Source organism: Artibeus jamaicensis, unplaced genomic scaffold, assembly GCF_021234435.1.
Source record: "Artibeus jamaicensis isolate MK-2021 breed Jamaican fruit bat unplaced genomic scaffold, CSHL_Jam_final contig_320, whole genome shotgun sequence".
NCBI classification, from domain to species: domain Eukaryota; kingdom Metazoa; phylum Chordata; class Mammalia; order Chiroptera; family Phyllostomidae; genus Artibeus; species Artibeus jamaicensis.
In genome coordinates this window covers 3,580,707-3,598,282 of record NW_026521753.1, presented here as the reverse complement: position 1 = coordinate 3,598,282, position 17,576 = coordinate 3,580,707, and the positions used below count along the sequence as shown (strand labels likewise).

General features: G+C 38.1%; 1 protein-coding gene across 2 annotated transcripts in view; it reads left to right on the top strand.

The window, feature by feature from the left end:
• The window catches only part of XRN2 (5'-3' exoribonuclease 2), a 121,023-nt gene that overhangs the window by 17,139 nt on the left and 86,308 nt on the right, over positions 1 to 17,576 (top strand). For both annotated transcript variants that reach the window (XM_037138247.2, XM_053663525.1), the window contains exons 2-8: positions 9,397 to 9,524; positions 9,602 to 9,713; positions 11,818 to 11,929; positions 13,382 to 13,440; positions 13,517 to 13,606; positions 16,489 to 16,561; positions 16,693 to 16,743. In XM_037138247.2, coding sequence (XP_036994142.1) covers positions 9,397 to 9,524; positions 9,602 to 9,713; positions 11,818 to 11,929; positions 13,382 to 13,440; positions 13,517 to 13,606; positions 16,489 to 16,561; positions 16,693 to 16,743 — 625 coding nt within the window. The remainder of the gene's footprint in view (positions 1 to 9,396; positions 9,525 to 9,601; positions 9,714 to 11,817; positions 11,930 to 13,381; positions 13,441 to 13,516; positions 13,607 to 16,488; positions 16,562 to 16,692; positions 16,744 to 17,576) is intronic.

The following is a 17,576-nucleotide window of genomic DNA, read 5'->3' as shown; positions in this document are numbered from 1 at the left end:
TTATAAGTCTTTGGATTTCATAACTTGGAATACTTCTTTCCAGCCTCTTCTTGCCTGTACTGTCTCTTTTGAGAAATCCGCTGACAATCTGATGGGCACTCCTTTGTAGGTGACTGTCCCCTTATCTCTTGCTCCTTCTAGGATTCTCTCCTTCATTTTAATTTTGGCTAATGTAATGATGATGTGCCTTGGTGTGTTCCTTCTTGGGTCCAAGTTCTTTGGGACCCTCTGAGCTTCCTGGAAGTCTATTTCCTTTGCCAGATTGGGGAAGTTCTCCTTTATTATTTGTTCAAATAAGTTTTTCACTGGTGGTTGTTCCTCTTCCCCTTCTGGTACCCCTATAATTTGGATGTTGGAGCATTTAAAGATGTCCTGGAAGTTCCTTATCCTCTCCTCGCTTTTTTGAATTCTTGTTTCTTCATTCTTTTCTGTTTGGTCATTTTTTTCTTCCTTCTGGTCCGCTCTCTTGATTTGAGTCCCAGTTTCCTTTCCATTACTATTGCTTTCCTGTGCAATTCTCTTCATTTCAATTAGTTTAGCCTTCATATATTCCTGTAATTTGTGGCTAAAATCAACCAGTTCTGTGAGCATCCTGATCACCAGTGTTTTGAACTGTGCCTCTGATAGGTTGGCAATTTCTTGTTCTCTTTGATTTAGCGGCTCTGGGGCTCTGAGTTGTTCTTGAGCCATGTTTTGATCTGTTCATGCCTGTTACATATGAGGAGAGGAGCCTTAGGTGTTTACCAGGGCGGGGCCACCCAGGTTGCTGGTTTGTGATGCTGTATGTGGGGGCGGGGACAGAGAGGGAGCAATGGCAGTCCTCTCCGCTCCCTCCCACCCAGTTCGCCTCACTGCTCACCTCCCCCCCACCTGTTTATCTGCAGGCAAATGTGCGACCGGAGTCAGCTCGCTGCCCCGTGCCTTCAGTGGATTCACCCCTCACGCCCTTGGCTGCCTGCATGCCTGGGTCTGGGAATCTTTTTTGCCTGACCTGCTCTACTGCTGGCTTTGCCCCTCTCACCAGTTTAGCTGAGTGATTCGTTGTTGTCGGACTCCGTATTGTTCAATTTTCTGTGGCTTGCCTGCATTTATTGTTGCTAAAAGTTCGTTGTTTTTAGATTTGGTTGTGGGAGAATGCAAAGTGTTTCCACCTACGCGTCCATCTTGGTGGAGATCTAGTTGTCTCCATTTTCCCACCACCATTTTCCTCTGCTGCACCCACCCCCACCTCCCACCCTCAATCCTGCCTCCCTTTGCTTTTATACATGTTCTTTGCTGACCCCTTTCCTTCTTTCCCTCATTATTTTCCTTCCACCTCCTATGGATTTTATTCTTGTATCTTGTATAAGAAGGTGGTCTAGTTTCATTTTTTGCATGTATCTTCTATTTTCCCAACACCATTTATTGACTAGACTGTCTTTACCCTACTGTATGTTTGTGCCTCCTTTGTCAAATATTAGTTGACTTTAAAGGTGTAGGTTTATTTCTGGGCACTCCGTTCTGTTCCATTTATCTATACATCTGTTTTTATGCCAGTACAATGTTGTTTTGATTACTTATGGCCTTGTAGTGTAGTTTGATATCAGGTTGTGTGGTTTCTCCAACTTTGTTCTTTCTCATGATTGCTTGGCTCTTCAGGGTCTTTTTGGAATATTTGTTCTAGATCTGTGAAATATGCCATTGGTATCTTGGTGAGAATTGCACTGAGTCTATAGATTGCTTTGGGTAGAATGGTCATTTTAATGATGCTAATTCTTTCTGTCCATGAACATAGTATATGCTTCTACTGATGTGTATCTTCATTTTCTTCAGTGTCTCATAATTTTCCAAGTACAGGTTTTCACATCTTTGTTTAAATTTATTCCTAGGTATTTTATTCTTTTTGATGCAATTGTGAATGGGATTATTTTGTTGGTTTCCCTTTTTGATTGTTCATTATTGGTGTATAAAAATCCAACTGATTTATGGATATTTACTTTGTATCCTGCTTCTTTACTGAATTCAATTAATCAGTTCTAGTAGTTTCTTGGTAGAATCTTTATAGAGTTCTCTCTATATAATATGTCCTCTGCAAATAATGACTTTTTCACTTCTTTTCAATTTGGATGCCTTTTATTTCTTCTTCTTGTCTGATTGCTATGAGTAGGATTTCCACTACTCTGTTGAATAAGGATGGGGAAAGCAAATATCCCTGTCTTGTTCCTGATCTTAAGGGAAATTCTTGTGGTTTTTGTCCATTGAGTATGAAGTTGACTGCAGGTTTGTCACATATGGCTGTTAATACATTGAGGTTTCCCTCTTTTCCCATTTTGTTGAGAATTTTTATAATAAATGAGTGCTGGACTTTATGAATTTTAGAATGAGCTTCCAAGTTAGATGTTTTTGTTTTTTTAATCCTCACCTGAGAACATTTTTTATTACTTCTGGAGAGAGGAAAGGGTAGAGAGAATCATCAGTGCAAGAGAGAAGCACTGATTGGTTGCCTCCTGTAAGCACCTGGACCTGGGATTGTGCATGTCCAGACCAAAGACTTAATCCACAACTTAGGTATGTGACCCGACTGGGAATCAAACCTGCAACCCTTTGGTTACAGGACAACACCCCATCCAACTGAGCCACATTGGCCAGAATGGTTTTCATTTTTTTGTTAATTATTTTAATAATGAATTTATTACTATTTTGGATACTGTTGTGAATGAGAGTTTCTTAATTTTATTTTTTGGGTTGCTCATTGCAAGAAATTAAATTGATTTTGTATATTCATCTTGAATCCTGCAACCTTAAAAAACTAATTTATTTTAGTGGATTCCTTGGGATTCTTACATAAAGATGATGTCATGCAAAACAGGGGTAGTTTTATTTCCTTGTTTCTAATACAAATACCCTTCCTTCCTTTTTTCCTTCCTTGTGGAAGCGACTTTCTCATGAGTGTCCCCCCCCCGAGTGCCACGGACACAAGTGAATATGGCCGAGTCATGACGGGGATCTGCTTGGGGAGGAGAAGCGGGCTGTGGCCAGTTTTTCAGGGGAGACAAAGGCCAGCAGCGGCCAGTTTCTCTGAGGAGAAAAAGGCCCTGAGCGCCTTCCTCCATAGCCTTTTATTGGGTTGTAATACTCCCAAACAGTAGCTAACATTTCAGAGAAATCTGAGGGCTTACTATGAGTCAGTGTCTGTCAGGAAAGGGGGTTGCAGAAACTTTGGGAGACATACTCATTTCCTCTCCGACCCTTATCATATGAATGAAAGCACTCTTAGCAGAGCAGATTTCACAGGTTTATCAGGAAGTCTTTGTAATGCCAGATTTTTCCCCAGGACATGCTCTAGCAAGGCAAGGAGCTGCGCCTCTCCCCAACAGGTATTCAGGCTTAGGGGGATTAGAGCCAAGAAGCGCTTCTCCCAGAGAACATGGGGACTGGGGCCATGTCAAAGCGGGTGGTGGGGGGTAGTCCATTGCTCTTTGTTGCAGCCCTCCCCCACCCCCCAGTCCTTCCATGAAGGCCTCCCAAGTCGATCAAGTCTGGCTTAGGTTGCCCCCTGCTGTGAGGGGTCTTACCCATCATTGACTTCTGACCAAGCTTTGGGGGCAGGGAGAGGAAACTGAGACAGCATTTGCTACCAGAGACAGACTTTGTCTCCTGTGGCTCGCATTCCAAAGGCCGTCCTTTGCCCTTAGCCACAAAGGATTGAGATGCAATTCCTAAAACCAGGCAGAGCGGTCTACAACACTTTCTTCTTTCCTTTCTTTATTTCTTCTTCTTTTGCCTAATTGTCCTAATTAGAACTTTTACTACAGATTAGAATAGAAATAGCAACGGGGGACATCTTTGGCTTATACCTGATCTTAGAGGGAAACCTTCCACTATGTCATCATTAATATGATGTGAACTGGATTTTTTTGTTTTGTAGGTACCCTTTATAGTTAGGAACTTCCCTTTTATTCCTAGTTTTTTCTTAAATCATGAAAGGATGTTGGATTTTAGTCAAATGCTTTTTGTATATCCATTGAGATGAGCATGCAGTTTTTGCTTTTCATTCTGTTCATCTGATATGTTGATTAATTTTTGGATGTTAAATCAACTTTGCATCCCTAGGATAAATCTCACTTAGTCATGATATATAATCTTTTTTATATATTGCTGAATTCATTTTGATAGTGTTTTTTGAGGATTTTTACATCCATGTTCTTCAGAGATGTTAATCTGTAATTTTGTTTCCTTATTAGATCTTTGTCTGGTTTTGGTATTGTTATACCCAGCTAGGAAAATTACAACTAGGGCATTACCCAACCCAAATCTGCAGTTCCTGGAACAGGGTAATGAACAAACATCAGGGAACAATTGGGTTTAAAATTCTAGCCAAATAAGGTAACTAACCCGGGCCCGCCAGAAAGTGCCCGCCAGCAGCAGCACCCACCAATCAGGGACCCTCGCCATTTTTAAATAAGCCAATAGCTAACTGCCACCTCTGCTTCTGTATGCCTTTGCTTGCTTGCTAGAAAATATAAATACCCAGTAGTCTGTAAGCCAGGCGCGACTTCCATTTTGTAGCTCTGAGTAGGTGCGTGACTCCGGTCACAGTTGGGGAAGTTCGCCCCTGCGCAGGAAAAATCTTTGGCCATTAAAATTTTTATCAATTCGGTTCCGGACTCCGAGAGTGTGTATTTACCCGCCGATCGTCTACAACAGTATCAGGGTGATATTGGCCTCATATGTGTTAGAAAGTATTTTGGTTTTTAAAATTTTTTTATTTATTGAAGACTTGTGAAGTATTGGTATTCTTCTTAAATGTTTACCATTTAGTGGTGAAACCATCTAAACCTAGGCTTTTTTTGTGGGTAGCTTTTTGTTTACTGATTCAGTCATTTTACTTTTTATACTTTTATTCAAATTCTCTCTTGATTCTGTAGTATGTGTCCTATTAGTAATTTGTTCATTTCATCAAATAAATACATCATTTGTTGGCATATTACTATAATGTTTCTTTATAATCCTTTTTTTTTTCTCTCTAAGATTGGCAGTAATTTTCTGTCTTTTGTGTCTGATTGTAGTAATTTGAATCTTCTCTTTTTTTTTGGCTGTACTGACCAAAAGTTTGCCAGTCTTTTCAAAGAACCAGCTTTTGGCTTCATAAAGTTTTTTCTTTATTACTTTTTTGTTATCTGTTTTACTAATTCCCATTCTAATGTTTATTGTTTCCTTCCTTCTGATTGCTTTGGGTTTAGTTTGCTCTTATTTTTCTAGTGTCTTAAGGTGGAAGGTTAGATTTTAGGGAAATCTAAAACCAAGTTCTATAGTTTGGAATCTGACTTTAACAACAGTAGAAACTCTCATTCCAGTGGAACCTTTTTCTAATGTTATTAAACAAAAATATATTTACTCAGCTATTAGCAAATAGCAAGTGTGAGGTTTCTGCCTCATATTTGAGGAGCCAGAAAGCCTTATAATGTTGATGGGAACATAAGGTAGGTGTGAAATTTCATTTTGGGGGTTTACTTCAAAACCTGTGGAGTATTTTATTTTTATACAGACTATTTGTATATTTGTACCATCTATACTTTTAAAAATATCTTCTTTATCTTGATCCCTTGGATTTCCCCCCCCCCCCCCCCCCCCGACAAATAGGATATTTCCCACTGCCTATTTGGGATACATATATCCTCTCATTTCCCATGAAGTGGAGGAGTGGACTTCCTCATTGACAGAACTACTTTGACACCAGCCTTCTGGGTAGATGTGCTCCCTGTTCCTCTGGGGACCTGCTAGTCAGCCAGCCAAAGGACTTCATTACCCTTCATACTCAGGTGCCCGTGTTCTCTGGGAACACCTATCTCAAGTTGCCTTGTTCACGTGAAGCCCCAGAGGGTGAAAGGAGAGGGAAGAGTGCAGGAGTGACCCATCTGGCTGTTCCTTGCTGTTGCAGCTGCTAATGGATTATCCAGAGACTATCTCTTGAGTCCCCTCTCTGGGCCTCCCACTTCTTGGCAGCAGAGCTCCTCCCTATATCTTAGGCTGTGCTCCATCTTGTCAGATCTACTAGTTTTGCACATTTCAAGTCACAGAGGGTGCTGGTTTTCTAGCATACTGAGAGCATTTGTGGGTATGTTTATTTTTAGTCCTGTGGTCTTGGGGTAGAAAGGGAAGGCTGGTCAGTTTATCATCTGGAAAACCCAAAAGATAATGAAAAATTGACTTGAAATGAATTGGTTTTAGGTTTCAGAGTAGCTTTTCTTTTAGCTGCCCTTTGATTGATTAAAGATCTCTCCTTAACTCAGGCTTACTAGCATTGTTTTTGGCAGGGCTTTTGAGTGAGTTCCTTTGTTCAGCATCAAAATTTTCTCCTAAGTAAAGAATTTCTGGATTTACATAATTAATGTGTTGAATATATCTATAGTACTCCTGAACAAAACATGTTTAGTTGTCTTATTGGGATGATTGGAGCTTTTTTATTTTTTTAATTAGTACCCCCCATGCCCTCTTCCCCGTACTCTGCTTTCTCTGTAGTAGTAGTTCTCATGCAACTATATGCAACATTCTTTGAAGATCTATAATATGTCTAGTGCTGCATTAGGCACCAGGCAGAGATTAGCAAGCCAGTGACCTCTTGTTTTTATAAACAAAGTTCTATTGGAATAGAGCCATATCCATTCATGTTCATATTATGACTGCTTGCAGTTTACAAAGGCAGATAGGCATTGTTGTAACTGCTTGTGGGGGAGCATAAAGAAAATAGGTCTCAACTCTCTTGAGTATAGTGTCTGCTTGGTGTAGGAGAAAGGAAAATGTGGGGTTTGGAGTGTAGAGGTTAGATGGAGAGTTAGCCTCTTGCTTTCATAGTTTGTTTTTGTTTGGGGGTCATCAGGTTATCTTCTGTAGTCTCCCTCAAAATTGACCTCCTGCTTTTTTTACCACTTACTCCATTCACTGTGGGTTTTTTTTCCTATAAATTTTATTTTTCAGTTACACTTAACATCCAGTGTTATTTTGTATTAGTTGCAGGTATGCAGGATAGTGGTTAGACAGTATGTACTTCCATTCATGCTTCTGATAAAGCCCTTTTTTCCTGATTCACAGCATGTTTGTATAAAATACTGGTAGCTTCTTTCCTGTTCTGCTTTAAATCCCTTTTGATATTCTTTACTACCAATTATAAATAAAAATTGAAGCCCAATGTCATTACCATCTCTCTCAAAGATAGCCACTGTCCTGACATTAGTGTTTATCCCTTGCTTTTTTTCTCTATGCTTTCATTGCATATATTCATCCCTGAAGAATACCTAATATTGTTTTGTCTGTATTTTAATTTCTTAATGTGGTATCCTGTATATATATATATTTTTTTCCTGCAACTTGCTTTTTTGGCTCAGCAATATATTTGTGACTATCCTGCTCTATATCTTTGAATCACACTTGTATCTGGCATTCTAATATATGAACATACCAGAGCTTATTAATATAAGTAGGCTCTTTTTTGCTAATTAAGTTGACCTCTTTTATTTTATTTTTTTTAAAGATTTTATTTATTTACTTTTAGAGAGGGGAAGCAAGAAAGAGTAACATAAATGTGTGGTTACCTCTTGCATGTCCCCTACTGGGGACCTGGTCTGCAACCCAGGTGTGTGCCCTAGACTGGGAATTGAACCAATGACCATTTGGTTCTTAGGCTGGCACTCAATCCACTGAGCCATACCAGCCAGTGCCTTATTTTTTACTTTTTAACAGCTTTATCGAGATATATATATCATAGAGTTCATACATTTAAAGTATAAAATTCAGTCATTTTTAGTATATATACAGAGTTGTACATTTACCATTATTCAGTTTTAGAACATTTTTAGCACTCCCAAAAGAAATTTGTGCCCATTTGTAGTCACTTCCTGTCTCCCTCACCCTTTGCCCACCTTCAGATTGAAGCCAGTCTATTACTGTTTCTAGATTTGTCTTCTGGATTGTATAAATGGTATTTTTTATGGTCTTTTGTGACTAGCTTTTACTTAGCTGGTGTTTTTGAGGCCCATCCATGCATGATGTGGAATGTGCATTTATATATTTATTTATCCTCACCTTCGGATATATCCATTGATTTTTTTTTTAGAGACGAAAAGGGACAGGGGGTAGGGAGAGAAACATTGATGTGAGAGAAGAACGTTGACTAGTTGTTTCCTCTATGCGCCCTGACCAGGGATTGAACCAGCACCATAGGTATGTGCCCGGACTGGGAATCAAACCCACTACCTCTGGTCTGTGGGAAGGATCTCTCACCAGCTGAGCCACCTGGCCAGGGCCATGATGAGTTTTTAAACTGTTCACTTACTTTTTGTTTGTTTTTGGCTGTTGCAAATGATGCTTTATATATATGGGGGCACTGTTTTGGTTTTTTTTTTTTTATGATTTCTACTGTTCCTAACAGTAAAAGTGTGATCTCATATTATCATTTCCTGAAGCTCTGGAAGAAAAAGACAAAGGTAATGTTCATTACAAAAATATAAGTGCCTCTAGGAGTAAGTCAGACACAGTCCTTATCTTTTGAAGAACTCAGTGCGGTTGGATTAGAATGACAAATTAATTATAAAACCATGGAAGTGTTATAAGTGAGCAAACAATTCTGAGGAAATGCAGAAGAAAGAGAGTTAGTTTTTGAGATGATGTGTACAAAGTATCATAAAGTGACATTTGACGTCAGTCTAGACCCTGGAAAATAAATAGGATTGTAGGAAGTGGAGGTTGGCAGGGAAGAAGGAGGAGAAACAGTGTGTGGAGGCACTGAGAGACGGTAGAGCATTTTCCAGGAACTTAGAAGAGATAAGGTGGGCCTGATCAATGTCGTGGCAGGACAGGAGACTAGTAAGGGTCCAGACTCATTGGTGTGCATCTGCTGCAGGAATCATTGGAAAAGTTAGGCAAGATTAAGACACAGCCACAGTTGTATTTTAGAAAGAAAACTGACAGCATTGATGGCGGACTGGAGATAGGAAAGTCTAGAGGTGAGGCAGTCTTTCATGGACTGTTCCAGTCTTTCAGGTAAGAGATGATACTCATGTTAGTAATGGGAGTGGGAATAAGGAGAAGTGGAGATGCACTTTGAAGATTAAATTGACAGGATTTATTGATAATGGATGGCGAGTGAAAAGAGTTCTAAGATGATGATTCCCCTGGTTTTTCACTTGGACATCTGAATGAGTTGAGAGTTTGATAAACATCTCCCATGTAATTAGGGTTAATTTGTTGCATTGGAAGTTATTGCTTTCTATAGATGAAATACCTGCTTCATTTTGCTCTAAGGAGTAAAATAACTTTTTATCTTATGATCCAATTCAGAAATGAAAGTTTCATACTGAGCCCAGGATGTGTTACTTTAGACTTGAACAATCAAACTACTATTAATTATCTCTTCCTCAGCCAAAAGAATGCAATGGTGTAAAGATTCCTGTTGATGCCAGTAAACCTAATCCAAATGATGTGGAGTTTGATAATCTGTATTTGGATATGAATGGGATCATCCATCCCTGCACTCATCCTGAAGACAAGTATGTAACCCATTTTTGTCACCAGTATCACAAGTTACAGAGGAGTACTATGTTACATTGTTTGTTTGTTATTATAGACCAGCACCAAAAAATGAAGATGAAATGATGGTTGCAATTTTTGAGTACATTGACAGACTTTTCAATATTGTAAGACCAAGACGACTTCTCTATATGGCAATAGATGGAGTGGTAAGTAATAAAATAATTAACTTAGAATCCTTTGGTTTTGGTTTTTGCTGTGTTTCTAGTGTTTGTAGTGCAAGTCAGTTAAATAATGAAAAATATTGATTCTGGTCAATTTGAGAAAAGCTTCATCCTTCAGTCCTTCAGACATTTTTCTATTCCTCTTTTGTGCCAGGTACTGTGAGTTGCTGGAGATATTGATGACTGTCTTTGTTTTTGAAAGGCTTACCACTAAAGGGACAGAATCATAAGTCAATAAGTGCGGTTAGTTACCAATTAATGGGCTTCGTGAGCACTAAGTAACACAAGCAGGGTGTGGAGCAGAGGTGTCAGTCATTTTCACGGGGGCCACGTCAGCCTCACAGTTGCCTTCAAAGGGCCCAATGTAATTTTAGGACTATAACTAATCATTAACTAGGGGCAAGGAGCTCTGTACTGCCATGCGGTGGAAACAAAGTACCAGGCTGGATAAAACAAGGTTGAGGGCCGGATTCGGCCTGCTGGCCTTGTGTTTGTCACCTGTGGTGTAGAGGGAAGGGGGTTAGTGCTACTCAGGAACTTAGGAGATAGAGGGGAGGTGACTTCTGTCCCATTCTCAAAGGATAAAAAATAAATGGAGGTTTGTGGGCAGTGGAGGGGAATAGCTGGGACAGACATGGGGAAGAAGGACTTTCTAAATTACTCAGATGTACCATGCCATTGACCACAGTGACACATTTTTGATGACTATAAGTGTTTTAGATTGGAATGGAAAGCAGAACAATGGCTTGAGAACACCTTGCCTGCCACACTTAAGAGTTTTGATTTTATCTTATAGGCAGTGAATAGTCATCAAAATGACTTAAGAGAGGAATAACTTACTGACCTATGATAACAATACCAAGTCACTTAGATTTTAAATAACCAGCAAACTACATTATCAAAGTTCAAGAAAAATTAAAGTAAATCATCACCCTGAATTTATTTAGCCATACACAAATAGATTTTCTTTCTTTTATATCTAGTAATCCCAGTGGGTAATAGAATGATTTCATAAATCCAGAAAGCTTTGGGTCCAAGAAGATTTTTTTCTGTGAGGTTCTATTTACTCAGTGAAAAATCTTGGCTACTTGATGACTTGTTAAGTTGTAGTTTAAGTGGAATAAAGGGAACAGGACTGTGTCTTATTTGGAGCATATCTCAATTCACATCTAGCTAAATTTTTTATAGAAAGTCTTTAACTTTAGTGTGCTAGATCAAGTATAAAACGTGCCTATTTTTATGTGTATATGTATATGTCGTAAGACATTTTTTATTAAGATAGAAATGTAGATCATAGAACTTGGTAGTTGAAGGAGATTAGGTGATGTCATTTAACAGGAATGGGAACTATCTAAAGAAAATATAAAATAACTTATAGGTATGGACAGGATACTTCAGAGTCCCTTGCAACCCCAGAACTCATTTCAAAAATTTCAAAACCTTATAGTCCAGTTTACTTCATTGAGGCTTATTTGGTGATTTGAATTACATTTGGTTATAGTGATTTAAAAGTACTTTTAGTTAAAACCTTGTTGCCTTTTTAACTGCTGTACCTTACTGTGGTGACAGTAGTAATTATGAACCTCACTGTGGGATGTACTAAGTAGAAATGCCATGAGGTCTTACAGATCAAGAAGTAGTTTTCTTTTGGTGCTTTTATGGGGCATTGTGAATCCCACTGGAGACAATCCTTCTTTTTAGGCTTGGACATAGAGAAGATCTCTCTGATTCTGGTTTTGTAGAAACTAATCAGAAAAGACCCTGCTGGCTGGGACTTTTAGTAAAATGAGCTTTCCTTGTTGGGAAACCATAACCCAGTGGAACTGATAATTAGGTTGTGGGCCCTATGGTGTTCGGTGCTATGGCTTCACAGGATATTTGTCTATCTGACTGCGCTCAGCTTTTAGTTACTTGGTCCAAATTTAAGTTCTCAGGGTCTATTGTCTATTATGAAAAGACTGTTAGAGATACTACTTAACCTTTTCCATCTTAGTGTACTATTTTTATAAGAACAACTGATTGAAAATGTATAGATTTAATTGTAAATATTTTGAATAGTATTATTTGAATATGAAATACATGTTTTTAGGCACCACGTGCTAAAATGAATCAACAGCGTTCTAGGAGATTCAGAGCATCAAAAGAAGGAATGGAAGCAGCAGTAGAGAAGCAGCGAGTCAGAGAAGAAATACTGGCAAAAGGTAAAGAATATGCTTCTTGAAGTTAGACTTTTTACAAGATAAATGGAGAAGGGAATAGGTGGTAGCTTTTTCTTATGAATAGGCAAAGTTTGAATTTAATTAGGATTCCAGAATATTCAAGGACATTTTATGTTTACTGTTGAAGAAAAGTAGTTCATTGAACCCTTCACTCCAATTAATAAGCTTGTTCATTTACACACTCTATAATCAAAGGGAAACTTGGAAATAAAAGGAATTCTGGTAGGAAGAGCACATTGTCAATGCGTTTCAGCTCAGCTCTTAAGCTAACTTTTGTGCATCAATAAAACAGAAATACATTAAGAGTGCTGCTTATTTCTATGGGGTTGTTGGAAAGCTGCATTTCCATAAACATTTTTCACAGATGGCTTGGTGGCTTGTTTATTGCTTCCCCTAAGAACTCAGCTCTCTATGAGGAGGCCTGGGATGTCGTGATCCATATTTATAGGCTTTCACTTTCAATATAGGTTGATGCTAGTAGGTGCTGAGGCAGTGAGGCACCTAGGGTTTTCCTGTGGAGGGGATGTAGAATGGAGTGTGGTTATCTTTGTAGTTCCCCAAAGCCTTGACATTTCTGATGGGTATATAAGTAGGAATAGACTGTCAGCAAACGGGAAGGTTGAGGTCCTTATACCCACTGGGACTTGTTCTCTCCCAAGACACCTGTGTGTGAAACGGGACATGGTTTTTGTAGGGTGATTTGTTTGGTATTTTATTATACAAGGCAATATAGTGTGATAGGCAAGAAAAGCCATAATTTATTGGATAGAGATATTGCACTTGGCAGTTGAAAAGAAAGATAATAGCTCAGGCCTGCAATTATAATACATTTTTATGTTATTTTAATTTGCTGGAAGTATGCAAGTGTATCATCATTTAGCTGCAGCTTATACATAATACTCTAAAACCTGCTTGTATTTATAACAGGTTGTCTTTGATTTTAAAGATGTCTTCTTTCTTGCAAATGTTATGAACTATATTTGCATCTTGAGAAGCTAATAAGCGATACAGAGGAAAAATACAGTTTTAAAAGATTTTCATTGCCATTTAGTTGACAGTTTTGTTTCTTATATAAAACTGTGATAAACTCAGCATTTTGATTTTGTTCTATTAGCACACCTTTATCCTAAGAACTTACCAGAATTAAAACCCCTAACCTCATGTTTGTGTGTGTGTTCTGCTGCATAGGGCATTGAAGAATATTAGCATTTTAATATTTTTATGGAACAATGTAGCATCTTTTCTGTGCTGTATATTGTTTTGCTGTCATGTTAAAGCTTAAATTAAATTTGAGGGGAGGAATCTTATTTCCTCCCAAACAGGAGAACATTGTCCCTCAGGTGAGAATACTTCTCTTTTTGTTATTGTTCTGGCTTAATATTGAGTAATTTACTTTTTTATGGGGAGAACAAAACATTGCCTCTTTTTCTTTAGGTGGCATTCTTCCTCCAGAAGAGATAAAAGAAAGATTTGATAGCAACTGTATTACACCAGTAAGTAGTCTCATACTTTTCTAATTCTTGCTAACTCTTAAGTCATAGGTTAATTTATTTCTTTGTTTCATTTTAGGGAACTGAGTTCATGGACAATCTTGCTAAATGTCTTCGCTATTACATAGCTAATCGTTTAAATAATGACCCTGGGTGGAAAAATTTGACAGTAAGTTTCACATTTTGGTACTTCAAAAAGATTAGGGTGATCATTTGAGGTTGTACTTTGGTATGCTCAATCTTATTTGTACTTTCTTCCCCCCATAAAATGCTAGTTGACTGGTAGGGGAAGAAAAGTATCGAGAGTTATTCGAAATGGGATGCCTTACATGATCCAGTTTTATAAACAGCAGAATTTTCTCTCAGTGTCAATTTTGTCCTCTTATTATCACTATGAAGCCATAAAATTGGACTTAAAATTTTATTTTATTTTTTAAAAGATTTTATTTTATTTTATTTTTTTGGAGGGGAAGAAGGGAAAGGGAGAGAAATGTTAATGAGTGGTTGCTTCTCATGTGCCCCCTACTGGGTCCTAGCCCACAATCCAGGCATTTTCCCTGACCGGGAATAGAACCAGCAACCCTTTGCTTCGTAGCCTGGTACTCAACCCACTGAGCCATACCAGCTAGGGTGCAACTTAAATTTTAAAAATATATATGTGTGTGTGTACATGAAAGTAATTTTTAGTATATTTATTGATTATGCTATTATAGTTATGCCATTTTTCTTTCCTTTACCCACTCTCCATCCTGTACCTCCTTCCCTCCAGAATTCCCTCATGTCCATGGATTGTACATATAAGTTCTTTAGCTTCTCCATTTCCTATATTATTCTTACCCTACCCCCATGTATTTTATACCTGCCATTTATGCTTCTTGTTCCCTGTACCTTTACCCCCAGTCTCCTCTCTCCTGCTCCCCGCTGATAACCCTCCATGTGATCTCCATTTCTGTGATTCTGTTCCAGCTCTAGTTATTTGCTTAGTTCGCTTTTGGGTTTTGTTGGGGGGGTTTTTTAGGTTCAGTTGTTGATAGTTTTGAGTTTGTTGTCATTTTAGGGTTCACAGGTTTGATTTCTTTTTCTTAGATAAGTCCTAACATTTCATATAATAAGGGCCTGGTAATGATGAACTTTAACTTGGCCGTATCTGGGAAGCACTTTATCTACCTGCCCTTCCATTCTAAATGAAAGCTTTGCTGGATAGAGTAATCGAGGATGGAGGTCCTTGCTATCATGACTTGGAATACTTCTTTCCACCCCCATCATGCCTGCAAGGTTTCTTTTGAGAAATCAGCTGATAGATTTATGGGAACTCCTTTGTAGATGAACTGTTTCCTTATCTCTTGCTGCTTTTAAGATTCTGTCCTTATCTTTAATCTTGGGTAATTTAATTATGATATGTCTTGGTGTGTTCTTCCTTGGAGCCAACTTCTTTTGGATTCTCTGAACTTTCTGGACTTGCATGTTTATTATCCCTTTGCCAGATTGGGAAAGGTCTCCTTCATTATTTTTTCAGATAAGTTTTCAATTTCTTGCTGTTGCTCTTCTTCTGGCACCCCTATGATTCGGATGTTGGAACATTTAAAGTTGTCCCGGAGATTCCTAAGCCTCTCCCCTTCTTTTTGAATTCTTGTTTCTTCATTCTGTACTGGTTGGATGTTTATTTCTTCCTTCTGTTCCAAATGTTTGATTTGAGTCCCAGTTTTCTTCCCTTCACTGTTGATTTCCTGTGTATTTTTCTTTATTTCACTTTGTATAGCCTTCGCTTCTTTCTTTATTTTGCATGCGTACTGAATCATTTCTGTGAGCATCCTGATTACCAGTGTTTTGAACTCTGCATCTAATAGGTTGTCTATCTCTCCATCATTTAGTTCTATTTTTGGAGTTTTGATCTGTTGTTTCGTGTGGGCCATATTTCTTTGGGCACACCTGTTACCTTGGAAGAGGTGGAGCTTTATGTATTCACTATGGCAGATAAACCCACTTCACTGTGTTGTGGTACTCTCTGTGGAGGAGGGGTTAGAGAGGGAACAATGGTGCTTACTCTCAGCTGGCTTTCAGTCATTTCCCCTGCTCCTACAAGTGCATTGGGCCCTTCTGGTGCTGATTCCTGGGTGGGTCTGTGTACATTTTAGGATCCTGTTGGTTCCTCCAAGGGACTCTGCTGTGATACTGGGAATTTCCCTGGTAGCTGCTACCCCCACAGGTTTTTACAACCAGGGAATTTGAGACTTTATTTCCCTGTGCTGCAGTCTGTCTCGCTTTCCAATTGTATTTCCCAGTTTATCTGTAGGCAAATGTGGAACTGCCTGATTCAGCAGCAGCTGTTCATCCTTTCTGCCTCAGTTGCCTGTCTCTGCCCCTCCTACCAGTCTGGATGAATGTTTCTTAACTCCTCGGTTGTTGGGATTCCATACAGTTCGATTTTCTGGCAGTTTTGGTTGCTTTTGTTTTTAAATTGGCTATTGTCCTTCTTCTGGTTGTGCAAGGAAGCAAAATGTATCTACATATGCCTCCATCTTGGCCAAAAGTCCTGAAAACAATTTTTAAATGAAAATTTATTAGAATCAGATTACAGCAAGATTAAATTTGTAGGTCTGCCTTTAAAGAATGGCTGTGTTCTTCCAAGTATTAAGTAAATGTAAATGAACTTTTATATAATTTTAGGTTTACAAGCTTTTTTCTGTGCTAATTAGATATGGCAAATTGTATTTAATAGGTATCTTTTATTGATTACTTCTTGGTCTTACATGGTTCAATGCTACATATTTGGAATGTAGTGAGAATAGTAGAAACTTGTGAACTTAACAGATTCTAAAGGCTAAGGTTGACTCAAAGGTTACAATTTTGCTATTTCATTTAGTAAATGAATGAAATAGTTTCGGTGTTTAATCACACATACACGCATTTTAGTAAGGAAGATTTCCAGTTAATAGGACTATTTTAATATAATGTTATTTCAATTTATTTTTAAGATAGTTTTGTTGATTTTTGTGTCATAAACTTGTAGATGAGCTAAAAGTGTTACAGCTGGTTCTGTTTTTTTTATAGGTTATTTTATCTGATGCTAGTGCTCCTGGTGAAGGAGAACATAAAATCATGGATTACATTAGAAGACAAAGAGGTAAAGCTGACTTTCAAATATTTGATTATATATTCTATTAGAAAGGTAAACCATTATGTATAAAATGTTTAGTAAAATATTGTATTCCTATGGTATAATACATTTATAAATACATGTTTTCCCCTCTTTAGCCCAGCCTAACCATGACCCAAACACACATCATTGCTTATGTGGAGCAGATGGTAAGTTTCTTTTTTGGGATTTGATTGTCTTTGCTTAAACCATAGCATCTCAGTGGCTTGGTGGATAGTAATGTGTTACTCATGGTTGCCTGGAAATTCTAAAATGCCTTGCCTGTTTTATCTCTGATTGGGCTTAGTTTTGAGTTGTTTAATTTGTGATTAATTTACCTCTGTTTAATAATTTTTTACATTATAATCTTAATATTCCTGCACATATCTTTAAAATGAAAATTTCCCAAGTGTTGACTCCTGAATGGGTGGTCTTTTTTTTTTTTTAATTAGTTTTATTGAAATATAACTTTTATGCAATACAATTTACGAATTTTATTTTTTTTCTTAAATAAATTTATTTATTTATTTTTTGAATTAATTATGCTGTTGCAGTTGTTCTATTCCCCCCTTCATTCCCCTCCACCCTGCCCCCCCAACCCCACCATTACCCCCCTTTAGTTTATGTCCATGTGTCTCAAGTCCTTTAGGTTCTATATTTCCCATACTATTCTTGCCCCCCCCCCCCCCATCTATTTTCTATCTACTGTCTATGCTACTTGTTTTCTGTACCTTCTCCCCCCGTCTCCTCCTCCCACTCCCCTGTTGCTAACCCTCCTTGAGATCTTCATTTCTGTGTTTCCACTCCTGATCTAGCTGTCCTTTTAGTTTGCTTTCGTTTTAGGTGTGGTTGTTAATAACTGTGAGTTTGTTGTCCTTTCACTGTTCATGTTTCTTTAACTTCTTTTTCTTAGATAAGTCCCTTTAACGTTTCATATAATAAGGGCTTGGTGATGATGAACTCCTTGAATTTGATCTTATCTGAGAAGCACCTTATCTGTCCT